The 14267-nt window shown below is 41.0% G+C and overlaps 1 protein-coding gene across 2 annotated transcripts in view; it reads left to right on the forward strand.

The window, feature by feature from the left end:
• The first annotated feature begins 765 nt into the window (after positions 1-765).
• LOC149198452 (uncharacterized) overlaps positions 766-14267 on the forward strand; it is a 50004-nt gene continuing 36502 nt past the window's right edge. Inside the window, exons 1-5 of one of the 2 annotated variants that reach the window (XM_089399280.1) lie at positions 766-1053; positions 1210-1386; positions 1559-1735; positions 1929-2095; positions 2205-2354. In XM_089399280.1, the coding sequence (XP_089255406.1) occupies positions 954-1053; positions 1210-1386; positions 1559-1735; positions 1929-2095; positions 2205-2354 (771 nt within the window). In that variant the 5' untranslated portion in view covers positions 766-953. The remainder of the gene's footprint in view (positions 1054-1209; positions 1387-1558; positions 1736-1928; positions 2096-2204; positions 2355-14267) is intronic. The other variant, XM_089399281.1, reaches the window with a different exon arrangement.

The following is a 14267-nucleotide window of genomic DNA, read 5'->3' on the forward strand; positions in this document are numbered from 1 at the left end:
TATGGGGGCTGACTTGACATCCTATTGAATCATGGTGGTCAAAACAGAAATGTCAAGTCCTAAGTGGCATAACTTTTGCATAAGGACTCTGATTGATGCAATTCTTGTGTCCTTGGAAATGCCTTTGGATATAGAATAAGAAAAAAATATGTTACACTAAAGAGGCAAAGTTTTACACCAAAATAACGTCATTTGATCCTTCAACATACTCTCGGATGGTTTCAAATCCTAATTTGCCAAACTAGGTCTCATTGGTTAAAAAAAAATTGTGAATTGATTCATCCACTCTTTCCACTCTAAAAACATCAAAGTAGATGACAAACAATATAATAATCCAATCAAAATCATATAATATTTAAAAAATAAACTTTTTATTTGTATAATAATATAAAATTCCAAATTAATTTCTCAAACTTGAATTAGGAAAAATGTAAATTTTTTCCACAGCTTTATTCTTACGAAAAGAGTTAAATGTTAAATTCATGTCAAAGGATGAGTGGTGAGATTGCTAAAGGAATGCATTGAGGTTGGTGGATTCACCTAAGACTCCATACGATCTTGAGGTAGAGGAATCGAGCATCAAAAAGTGTGAAGCCACTACCATTTCGATTCATCCGTGGAACGCACTAGGGAGAAGAACGTGGAGCCCACCACTTAGGGTTCGGCAGACAGTACATGGACAACATGGAGGGCACTACAGAGTGAATTAAAGCCTGGGACGGAAATTGACGGGCAGTTTAAAAAGTAATTTATTTTTTTTTCGGGGAATATCGTGAGAACTGCCGGCCATTTTTTATAACTCGCCTTTCATATGCAGTTGGTTCAGAAATCGCGTGAACACTTAGTTCAGACAAGTGTGTTGTGATTTTCATTTGTGAGGGAAATACTCTGGTCTTACCATCGTCCCATTGCTTGAGTCAATCAAGTGAAGGCTCTTGTGTTTCACAAGAACAATGCCAATCAAACCCCGTTGTTGCAATCCCTTCTGCTGTTTTTCAGCAGTTGAGAAACGACCCGATCCCACTTCAGCAGGTGCTCAGACAGCGCCTTCAGGTAGAATACTTTCGTTTATGTCTCTGGATATTGTTAATAATAATGTGGTCATTTCACAGAAGTCCCCTCCGATTTTACAATAAGCGGCCATCATCGCATGGTTCTGCACAATGACAATACTAATGTTGAATGGTGATTGTGATTTTGATTATGCAGAGAGCGGTCCAGGAGTTTCCCATGATGTGGCTGATGTTTCAGGAGTCCCCGGGTGCGATAAAGCTCCACCCTCGGGTTCTTCTAATGTTTCCCGTTGTTGCAATCTCTTCTGCTGCTTTTCAGCAGTTGAGAAACGACCCGATCCCACTTCAGCAGGTGCTCAGACAGCGCCTTCAGGTAGAATACTTTCGTTTCTGTCTCTGTCTCTGTATATTGTTAATAATAATGTGGTCATTTCACAGAAGTCCCCTCCGATTCTACAATAAGCGGCCATCATCGCATGGTTCTGCACAATGACAATATTGTGCAATACTAATGTTGAATGGTGATTGTGATTTTGATTATGCAGAGAGCGGTCCAGGAGTTTCCCATGATGTGGCTGATGTTTCAGGAGTCCCCGGGTGCTATAAAGCTCCACCCTCGGGTTCTTCCAATGTTTCACTGAAATCTGAGGGAGAAGATGTGGACGCCAGACTCAATGCTGAGAAACGACCCGTTACCACTTCAGCAGGTGCTGCGCCTTCAGGTATGTCTCTGGATATTGTTAATAATAAAGTCCCCTCCGATTCTACTTTCGTTTATCTCTCTGGATATTGTTAATAATAATGTGGTCATTTCACAGAAGTCCCCTCCGATCTTACAATAAGCGGCCATCATCGCATGGTTCTGCAAAATGACAATACTAATGTTGAATGGTGATTGCGATTTTGATTGTGCAGAGAGTGGTCCCTTTTCTCAAGCTCCTCCAGGAGCTTCCCATGATGAAGCTTCAACCTCTGGATCAGATCCCATTAGCAGCATACGTAAAGATATTGTTGGAGTCGAGGATGTCAATCTCGATGACCTTATGAACCACATATCTGAACTTTTGAAACTAAGGGAGGAGGTGGGTCACGATCTTTCATATCCATCTGATAATACTACGATTCATATTCTGATTCTCATTATTGTGAGATGTCTGATTTGAACATATTTCATTTCTTGCATTTTCTTAGGGAAAGCAGCAACAAGCATCGAATCTCCGTAAGTTTCCTTGGCCCAATGTTCCAGGCTTGCAGAAATTAAAGGAGATTGTGTCAATTGGACCGGACTTGCAGAAATTACAGAATATGCTGTCAGCGGCATTACAATTTGGTTCTGAATTGGTGGGTGTTAATTTTATTGAGAATTTCATAAGTATCAAATATGAAAGAAAGATTTACATTTTCAATTTGAAGTAGAACTTTTATTTTGATTAGTTTTAAGCTTTTAATATTGACGTGTTAAAATAAAGTATTTTTTTAGTGTAAAAAAAAATATTGATGTGTTAAAATAAAGTTTTTTTAATGAAAAAAATAAAATCATATATATCTGATATGTTATAGATTTATGATGTTAAATTTGGTAGAACTTAAACAAAGAAATTATATATGTATGCTAAAATTCTAAAGTATATTTAATAAAGTAGATATAGATGATATTGGTTTACTATTATAATAGTTTATAAAAAATTATATAAAAAAAAATGATAGGACTATTTATTTATATTCTATATATAAATCAAGTGGAGGAAATTTAATTGGACTATTTACCTATAATTTATATAAGAATTATATGGAGGAAATTCAATAAATCTATTTGTTCTTTTATCTCATGTGTAAGATTCCCAATGATAAAAATTTCGATAGATCTAGAACATCTTAGTGTTCTAATTTAAAACAATTTTTCATTAAGAACAAGAACACAGAGAAGATCTAGGAATGCAACCCTTTTTATTTATATTATTAGTTGAAAAAAAAATACATGCCCATACAATAAAATCGGAGCTCTTGCAAATGGCATGCACGACTGTTGGTTAAGACACTGACCTAAGACATTGAAGCTCAATTGTGGACCTTGGATGGATCCACCAGACAAATTCACCACGTGGTTTTCGTCCTGGGATCAAAACTGGAAACTGGCCACGCCAAATTCTCAAGAAAACACAATAGGATAGATAACCCAGAATGATCCAAATGCTTAGTTTCTATCCCCTTTTATAGGCTTGATGGACTCTCTAAAGACCCTATTTTATTATTTTTCCCTCCAAAACCAAAGGCAAATACCATGGGAAAATACCACGGTAAATACAATGGACAAATTCTATCCATTTTGACCAGATCAAGAAAGGGAATATTACAAATCCTCCTACCCAAAGATTGTTTTCCCTCAAGCAATTCACTATTATCCACAACAGAAGTATTATTACTAGGATCCCATGCAACCCAGTGTGTTATTCCATATCTTCGCACTACATGATCATGAATGGATCCTTCGATACAAGGATCCCAAACGATCGTCTAACCATTCTTTCCCTCGATAGATTCATCTGGATCCCAAACAATCCTCCAACCAATCCTCGCCCAAATGGATTCTCCTGGATCCCAATGCTACCTAAGTCTTGGGACCTATGGGTTATGGTACCATCTCAACCTTCCATTACTGCCCATGCCAAAGGGCCTGTTGTAGTGGCTACAACCACCCTCCAATATTTTTCCTTCGCTTTGTTTTGGAGCCTCCCTACCAAAATCCTAGCAACTTGTCTTGCACTACTCAGGTACTTGTGTTTTCAATTAAGTTTATCTTTGGCTTTATAACTTGTGTTTGCTAACTTGTCTTGTTTTCCGACCACAAGCTGACTTCACGTGACTTGGTTTGAACCTGGGTCTTGTGTTGTCTTGGAAAATTGTGTAGTCCTAGAGGGAAACCAACCTTTCTCTCAGGAATTGCGCAGAGCAACCCAACAGTCAGGCTTGCTCTTAGGAATTGCACAAAGAAGCTTGACAGTCAGACCCGCTCTCCATAATTGTGCAGAGCAGCCCGACAGGGAGCCTTGCTAATAGAAATTGCACAGAACATCTAGACACTGGCCTTAGGCTCAGGAACTGCACATACCCAACTGGCATCTTGTCTTTGACTGGGAAATCGTGCAAAGCATGATAGGAAACCAGAGCCACTCAACCCAGGAATTGCACAGAAGCATTCTTTTATTTGTTGTTCGCTGCATGTGCCGGTAGGTTGCTTCGTTCCCTCCAGAATTGCACAATTCTTCCTTCCATACATTGCAGCCTTTCCTCAAAAAGCAAAAAGCAAAAAGCATCTCTAAAAATAGGTATCTATTTTTAGCACTGGAAGTTACACTCAAGTAAATTGTAGAAACTTCCCACCACTTGTCGTTTTTCCTAGATTTTTGGCATGTGCATCATAAACCCTAAATCTACCAAATATATTTTATAGACGCCCCATAACTCATTTTACACATTTGATTTCGGAGCTCTGGCATTCCCGAGGCATCTAGGAACCTTCAGTACAACTTTTCCAAGTAAGTTTTTTTTTTCAAGTCTTTCGTTGTTTTTCTTGTCGCTTTTGTTTCATTGGCTTGTGTGAGTGTTGCTTTACATGTTTTATTGAACGACCACTGGCGTTTTAGTTTGTTTTAACTTGTAGAAGTGTTGTTTCAAGTTTTTCGTTGTATTTCTTAAGTGTCGCATGCATAACATTGTTTTTGCACTAACAGTCGTCGTTGCAGCAACTTAGCCCACCAACTTCATTGTTCATTCGTTTGACTAATTCTTGCATTGGTTTTGATTGTATGCATCTCCATTCACTCAGATCTGCACCATATTTTCCCATACACTCAAATCTACTTATTTCCAAGTCGCCCCTTGGCAAATATGGGTTGCCTTAGCCCGGATCTTGCTTTGCCCGACATGCACTACACTTTCCTGGGACTCAAGGCTCTGCCTTGGATCTAGGAATCGCATAGAGCATGCCTATCACTAGCCTCTAGCTATGATCTGCGCAGTTCTGGGAGATAGTGTCCAGACTTGCCCACTGGGATTGCGCAATGTGCAGTCCCAGCCAGCAATCAAGCCAGACTGAGATGTGCATTGCGCAGTTCTAATCCATAGCAAGCTCAACTAGACTACACTTGTCCCAGCCAACAATCAAGCTAGACTGAACTGTGCATTGCAAAGTTCTAGTCCACAGCAAGCTTAGCTAGACTGCGCTCTGTGCAGTTCTAGTCAGTAGCACATCTCACTGGCAATTGGGACTGCGCAATGTGCAGATCTAGTTGACAATCCCTCTGCCTTTGAGAGTCACTAATGTGCAATCTTGCCCAGCAGTCACCCAGTTTGTTACATGATTGATCCTTGAAGTGCTTTGTGTTTTAAGTTCACATTTGCTTGCCATGAGTGTCCACTCTGTCTCTAGGTACATCATTTGTTGAGAAATCTCTCAGCAATACAGGCATCATCATTTCCAAGAGTGTTGGATCAAAGGACACTATAGAGAGCAACACTCGAGACGTGGTTGAAAAGGTGCCAATGAAGTCACCCATCTATGCAGACATGCAGTTATTTGTAGAGAAGGACATGAAGATCACATGGGAAGAAATAAATGACATATTTGCAGGCAGTTTCAAGGAAGATCTAGAAGATCAACAAGTCTATGTCAACATTCACAAGTCAGGCATGTTTAGGGTTTCATGCAGGTACCCTGCCTTCCTGTGCATGGATATCATTAACTGGGTTGTCTCACATACTGATCTCAAGACGATGACACTGAGCAGTACCATTGGAACAAATATTATTGCCTACAAGACGGAAAACTTCCATCAAATGTATCAGTTGCCACAACTAGTGAACTACATGGATGCACTTCACTCTCAACAGCAATGTGAACACTAGAGATATCATGAAGCGTTGGGTAAAAGAGCCATCGAAGTTCAGGACAACACCCAACTAGATCTACAAGACAAAGTTACTTAGGAAGGTTTACCAACTCCTGGTCATCTTCGCATGTCTCTTGTATGGTCAAGGGACCACAGAGACCTTCCCACAAAGTTGGGTTGTTATGTTAGATCAGTTGGAAAAGGAAGGAAGGCCTTTCAACTGGTCGGACATGTTGGCTCTTCAGCTGAAAGTGCATGTGTCTAATGCCCAAAATCCACCTAAGGATGGACAAGCAAGATTCTTTATGTCTGTGTATCTGCTTGATGCAATTTGTGCCCAACAACAATTCCTTGTCATGGGTTGGACATGGACACCATCAGATGATGTTGTGAACGTCTATTGCAAGTTGCTCTCTAAGTGCAGCTACCGAGGAGTCATGGCAAGACTATCTGGCCACTTCATCACCCAGCTGTCCAAGATGATATTCGAACAGGATCCACCTTGCATGTCCCAAGAAGAAATGTAGCTATTTCTTAACGTTTCAGATTGATATGTCGCACCTGGCAGCACCTTCATCAGGATGTTTGGCCTGGAGAAGCCTCTACAAGAGCTACTGAGGTTTGCCACAAACAAGATGGTCATGCAAGAGGTTGAATATCACATCTCCATAGGGTTGTCAACATGACTGCACATGAAGAATAAGGCACCATGGCATGTTCTTCCTTTGCGAGTTGGGTTGTATGAGATCCAAATCTTGAAAGATGTGGATGTCGAGGCCAAGGACTTGAGGAAGTTTCAGTTTGGCACCAAGAGTTACGATCCGTACGACCCCCACCGCATATGTGAGAACCACTGTGCGAAGGTGTATTACCCATGGGTCCACGGGGCATGTCATTGGCCAAAGGAAGATCCTTGGAGTTATTACTACAAATCCTCTAGGCTCAATGAATCGGTCAGCATGGTTGTAGAATGGAAAACAACTTAGCAGGCAGCAACACCATAGGAAGCAAAAACCACACCAGTAGTGAGTAGAAAACCGACGCAAGACAAAGGCAAGAGGAAGATTTGTGAGAGCGCAGAGGTTGAGCAAAGCTACAAGTTCAAAGAAGATACACTACTAAGGAAAGTATCCTTGGAGATAGAGGTGAAGAAGCGACATTGCGAAAGGAGAGTAGAGCGGAAGAAGAGAGAGAAGAAAATTTTGGAAGATACATAGAGGAGATTGCAGGAGATGAAGAAGAATATGAAAGCAGAACAAGAGCTCAAGAGGAGATAAAGGGAAGAAAGGCAGAAACAGGAACAGGAAGAAGGAAAAGGTGCACTAACAGAGAAAATTGTGCAGATACAGGTTGAAGAAGCAGAGAAACACACAGATGAAGAAGAGGGTGAGAAGGTGCAGGTTCAGGAGCTTGCTCAGCAGGTTGAATAGTTGGTTGAGGCAACAAACATGGAGATGGAACAAGAGCTAGAGGACCAAGACATCGATCTCATGCCTACGGCATCTGAGGTCGCACCACTATCTCCACCACCTATAGAAACACAACCAGTCCTGAGCGAACAAGGAGAAGCTTTTCTCCTTGATGATGATCCGAAGACAGATGTGTACAATATGTGTTTTGATGAGTCACAGTAGAGGATTGTACATGCACGAAGAAATCAGATCTCGAATGATCATACATCACCTACGCACACAGAAGGAAGGGTGATTGTACCATATGTGAGAAGACACTAGTTTCCATGGCTGAGACTTTGAAGGCTTATGCAGAAGCCACAAGTTCGATAGTCAAGTTCTTCATATCAGAGAATGAATGAATTGCGAAGGACTTGCAAGAGGCCAAGAAGAGAACATAGAAGTTCGCAGGATCTGCTATGGTAGAAATGAAGAAAGAAATACTGGCAGAGATATCAACTTTGGAGGCCACGATGCAAAAAATGTATAGCAGATTGTCACCATGCACAAAGCGGTCATCCATCTATATGTCTTTCAGTAGAAGTGCGCGTAGACAACACAAACTCTCAAATACATTCACACTGCTACTATGCACATGAAAGAATGGACAATGAGATATAAGGGGGGCCTGCTTTACTTGCACAAGAGAATGAAGCCATTGGCTGTGCTAGAAAAAGCACGGATTCAGATGTTGATATGGAACTATGAGCAGATCCCCCTGCTCATCACTAGCATTGAGGCTTCCGCTCTGTCTCCAGGTACATCGGATGTTGAGCAGTCTCTTAGTAGTATATGCATCATGGTTTCCAAGAGAGATAGATCAAAGGACACTGTAGAGAGTAGCACTGGAGACATGGTTTAATAGGTGCTAATGAACTCGCCCTATCCAGACACATAGTTGTTCATAGAGAAATACATGAAGATCACATGGAAAGAAATAAAGGACATATTTGCAGGTTGTTTCAAGGAAGATCTGGAAGATCGACAAGTCTATGTCAACATTCAAAATTTAGGCTTGTACAGGGTTGCATGCAGGTACCCACCTTCCCATGCACGAATATCATTCAATGGGTTTTCTCACATACTAATCCCAAGACGATGGCACTGCACAGTACCAGTGGAACACAGCTTGCCACCTTCAGGACAGAAAAATACCATTAGATGTATCACTTCCCGTAGCCAATGAACTACATGGATGCACTTCACTCCCAACAAAAATGTGAACACTAGACATATCATGAAACGTTGGGTAAAAGAGCCATTGGATTTCAAGCAGTACCCAACCAAGTCTACAAGACAAAGTTACTCAGGAAGGCTTACCAACTCCTGGTCATCTTCTCATGTCACTTGTATGGTCAAGAGAGCACAGTGAGCTTCCCACAGAGTTGGGTTGTTATGTTAGATCAGTTGCCACAGGAAGGAAGGCCTTTCAATTGGTCGGACATGTTGGCTCTTCAGGTGAAATTGCATGTGTCTAATGCCTACAAGATTCTTTATGTCTGCATATCTACTTGATGAAATCTGTGCGCAACAACAGTTCCCTGTCATGGGTTGGACATGGACACCATCAGATGATGTTGTGAACATCTATTGCAAGTTTCTATCTAAGTGCAGCTACTGAGGAGTCTTGGAAAGGCTATCTGACCACTTCATCACCCTGCTGTACTGGATGATATTCGAACAGGATTCACCTTGCATGTCCCAAGAACCAATGGAGGCATTGCTTAACATTGCAAATTGGTATTCCTCACCCGTTGACACCTTCATCAGGATGTTTGGCGTGGAGAAGCCTCCGCGTGAGCTACCATGGTTTTCCACAGAAAAGATGGACATGCAAGAGGTTGTATATCACATCTCCACATGGTTGTAAATGGGACTGCACATGAATAATAAGGCACCATGGCCTATTCTTCCTTTACAAGTTGGGTTGTATGAGATCCAGAGCTTGAAAGATGTGGATGTCGAGGCTGAGGACTTGAGTATGTTTCAGTTCGGCACTAAGAGATACAATCAGTACGACCCCCACCGCATATGCGAGAACCACTGTGTGAAGGTGTACTACCCATGAATCGATGGGCATGTCATTAGCCAAACGAAGATCCTTGGAGGTATTGATACAACTCCTCTATGCTCAATGAACCGGTCAGCATGGTTGTAGAATGGAAAGCAGCTCAGCAGGCAGCAACACCACAAGAAGCAACAACCACAGTAGTAGTGAGCAACAAACTAACACAAGAAAAAGGGAAGAGGAAGATTACCGAGAGCGCAGAGGCTGAGCAAAGCTACAAGTTCAACGAAGATACACTTGTTGAGAAAGTAGCTTTGGAGATAGAGGCGAAGATGTGACAGCGCGAAAGGAGAGTAGAGTGGAAGAAGAGATAGAAACAAAGGTTGGAAAATACAGGGAGGAGATTATAGGAGGTGGAGAAGAAATTGAAAGCAAAACAAGAGCTCGGGAGGAGAGAAAGGGAAGAAAGGCAGAAACAAAAATAGGAAGAAGGACAAGGCACACTGATAGGGAAAACTATGCGGATACTGGTTGAAAAAGTAGAGAAGCCAGCAGATGAAGAAGAGGGTGAGTAGGTTTAGGTTCAGGAACTTGCTCAGTAGGTTGAGCAGTTGGTTGAGGAAACAGGCATGGAGACAAAACATGAGCTACTTGACAAAGACATCGATCTCATGTTGAGGGAATTTGAGGTCGCACCACTGTCTTCGCCACCTCCAAAATAATAACTAGTCCCGAGTGAACAAGAAGAAGTTTTTCTCCTTGATGATGATCCAGAGATGGATGTGTACAATCTGGCATTTGACGAGTCACAACAGAGGATTGTACATGCACGAAGAAAGAAGCTCCCGGATGATCATACATCACCTGCGCACATAGAAGGAAGGGTGATTGTGCCAGATGTTAGAAGACATCCATTTGCCATCACCGAGGCTTTGAAGGCTTATGCAGAAGCCATCAGTTTGATAGTAAAGTTCTTGATTATAGAGAATCAACAGATGACAAAGGACTTACAAGAGGCCATGAAGAGAACAAAGCAGTATGCAGGATCTGTTATGGGAGAAATGAAGAAAGAAATGCTGGTGGAGATATCAAATTTGGAGGCTACCATGCAAATAGTGTATAATAGATTTTTCACGTTGAATAAAGTAGTTATCCATCTATACGGCTTTCACCAGGAGCACGCGCAGACAACATAAACGCTAAAATACATTCACACTACTATTATGCACATGCAAGAATGGACAATGAGATACATGGGGGGCATGCTTTACTTGCACTAGAGGATGAAGCCACAGGCTGAGCTAACAAAGCATGAATTCAGATGTTGATTCAGAACTATGAGCAACTCCCCCCGCTCATCACTAGCATTGAGGCTTCCTATGCATGGTTGTTTAAGAGTCTGGATGTCATAGCGCGAATGCACATGATCCCTTCCATCGAAACCCTCACTTAATCCATGAGGAAGAACCAAGTCATGTTGGATGTCGACAAGTACATATAGTAGTTGATGCTCAAAGCCACCAATAATGACTTGCATATCAACATAGAGAACATGCATAAGTACATCGTTGGTCCAACCACACTCAGGACAGTGTTGCGCATGCTTAAGGTTGAGTTGAACAGAGGTTTCAAAACCATTACTAGGAAGCCATGGAGGCAAGAGTCTGCCTCGACAAAGATGCACCAAATAGTACGAGGACACAATAGCACAGTACCAAGCTTGGTATCAGTTCGTCACTGAAGACCATTGCGAGGAGGTTACCGAGTTGGTCTTTCCCCAAGACCCCAAGTGATGTTATTTGTCTTGTCAGGCTGACTCAAGCTTTTTTTTGTCCCACATGGGTATATGTGCAAATTGTATTATTGTAAATATATTGTAAGTGAAATTCCAAGTGTCATTAGTGGAATGTGAATAATCACTATGTAATGTGAAGATTCATGAGGGTAGTCCAAGAGTCAAAGGGGAATTTCAAGGGTCACCCCACCCTTTTCTATATATAGAACCTCATAACTCATAGTACAGGCTTTTGGGAGCCAAACTTTTGTCTAGGCATTTCTTAGAGAAGGCTTGGAGAGTATTGTGATGAGCCTTGGCTTCTCCACAGTGCAAAGCAAGTACATCTCTTTGGAGGAGCAAGTGGTGTTGACTGTAATGTTCCACTATTGGGGCTAGTGGCTATCAATGGTGTATGTATGGATGGAAATTTCACTTTATATATATATATATATATATATATATATATATATATATATATATAGAACCAACATGTTTTCATGCATATGTTTGTATGTTATTTAACTTACGCATTTGTGTATGAACGATTTTGTATGCAATTGTATGAATCTTGTTGCAAACATGTTGTTGGTTTAACCTGACACTTTGGAATGTGTACTATTCTTCTTTCCAGCTTGATGTCATTCCGCTCATGTGTTCCCTTCAGGTTGCATACTATTACAGGCTCCTAAGGGACACACTTCCTTTTCCCCTTCGCGTGATAGAACCCCCATGCATCTCACTTGACTCGCTACAAGGTTACACACTTGCTTCCGATAAAGATATCACACTTACCTCTATGCGTTATCGTAGTCAAGGCATTACTTTACTACCCACTACTAGTGTTATCACAAAATCGTGTACTAAGGGCTGCTACTTAGCAAGATCTCATGCAACTATTTCAAACCAGGCTTTTAACTAAGGCTTAGCCTCCTTAGTCTGAGAGGGCTCTCTCACAGATTTTTGATATGCATTAAGGGCAAGAAAAGATGGCTAACTCTTTAAACAGTAAATGAAATTTAAGCTGGTTGGAACAACAAAATTAGGCTTCTCCCATTGGGCTCATGGAGTCATACACTTCTGCAGTAAACAAGTGGCTACTCAATCATGGAAACCAAGGCATATAATGTCTAAATGCTCAAAACATTTACCAAGAAGAACCTCAACTCAAAAAACATACACAGGAAGTCTGAGCACTAGGTGAATTCAGAGTGATTGCATGTTTAGTGAACTGTAAAACAAGATGAATAAAACCAAACCACATATACTCTGAGCATTTGAGACACAAGATGAATCTTGGGAAGAAAAAGTACTCTTTCTTATTACTGTCAAAGTCTTTTACATAAGCCAATATGAAAACTCTGTTTTTATAAAAATCTCCAACCCCTCTTACATCAGAGTTTCTCCTATATATAGGAAAACAAAACTACAACTACTTGAGACTCCTCCTCCAGCATGAGGGGAGCTCGAAATCCTATCATTAATTGCCTTATCTATATCTAAACAAACTTATTAAATACAAAGGTATTGCGCTGTGAATACATAGAGTCCTAATCACATTGAAATTCAAAGTCTATCTCCTCGTGTGCATGATGCTTTCCTGAGCCTTGACACCTGTACCCTTTCTGTAGTGGCCGAAATAAATTGGAGAGGCATTCACTGAACGAGCTGCCTTGGATTCTAGCTGTGCAGATGACTCATTAGTTGGTGAAGATGTGTGCCCTGTTTTCACGGTCCCTGCCTTCCATCGGTCTTCATTTCCAAAAGAACATGCTTCAAGCTATTTAATACCTTTAATAACCATGCATAACACCATATGCCTTATGATCTGGATGCTTTGTGAACTGAACAGGTGTCCAACCCAAAATTCCGGTAACCCTACCAGAACCCTAATAATTCGGTCATAAAGTAGCTTTAGGAAGACTTTAGCAAAAAACAAAATATTTCACCTTTTTCTCCAACACTCACACCTGTCACCCTTTGAATATCTGGATAGCTTTGTATAGTCTTCTTACTGGCCTCGAGTCATCCTTTTCAAGATTTGCTGACCTCAGCATCAATTTCATTTTTTCTCATAAAACAGTCATCTACAGCAGTTTCGTAGCGCGCTACGAAACTGCTGTAGATAATCAAAACAGAACATATGAATCTTAAAGCACTGTTGACTTAACTTCATGATTTCTTCAGCTACTTTGTACAGGTGTAAAGGATCCAAAAAGTTTCAAAATGATGGAAACCAAAATTTATCAAAACTTGAAAACCAAATTTCCCCTTGGATTAATCAGCTAGTTTACCTAGCTTCTTCTTCAAACTGCTAACTTCTTTCTTCAAAGCCTTGTTTTCTGCTCTTAGGCTTGTGTTCAGCTGTTTCATGGTTTTTGCCTGCTTCAGAGCTAGCACTGTCCACAAATATGCATCAGACACTGAGTCAGTTTGGCCCATTAGACTTGTACTGCCTTTAAGTACAGCCTTTTTATAATTTGCATATCTCACTGCCCTTTCCTTAGAAAATTTTTTAATCTGAGGCACTTCTTCTTGTGTTGTTCCTGCCTGTTGCTTGATAGCAATGACATTTCCACCTTTACTGATGATGACCCTATTACTCGTGTCTTTACTCCTGGTTGCATGAACTGTTCTGGCCAAAACCTCAAGTACATCTGTACTAGGCACTTCTAAAGGTGCCTCCTCTTTCTGCGCTTTCTCCACCTCTTTCATTTGTCTTCTTGTGACTGGCCTACATGGCTTGAAAGCATATTCTTTACTAGGCTCCTCAAATCTCAACCTTTTTGAAGCTCTTGGTTTCTTAGTACTTTCGGGTGAAGATTGAGTGAGGTCAATATGCATTGGCTGCACTGGGTGATCTTGCTCAAACTCTATTGGTTCAATCTGTATTGGCTGATCTTGTTCAAGTTCAATAGCTACAAGTAAGTCACTTAAACTGCCTTTTGACATAGGGCTTTCTTCCACAGTAATTGACTTACCTTTCTCCTTGTTTAGTTGACCTCTGGTTTTTACCCTTGAAATCTTTTCAACTTCACTTGGTCCAGCTTCATCCTTCTTTTTCTGGATCTTCTGCTTTGATGACTGAGGTGTCTCCTTAGATGATGACTTAGGTGTTTCCTTTGCTGATGA

Source organism: Pinus tabuliformis, chromosome 2_1 (genome assembly GCF_031772625.1).
Source record: "Pinus tabuliformis cultivar Carrire ecotype Pingquan chromosome 2_1, CPIR1, whole genome shotgun sequence".
In the NCBI taxonomy this organism is placed as follows: Eukaryota; Viridiplantae; Streptophyta; class Pinopsida; order Pinales; family Pinaceae; genus Pinus; species Pinus tabuliformis.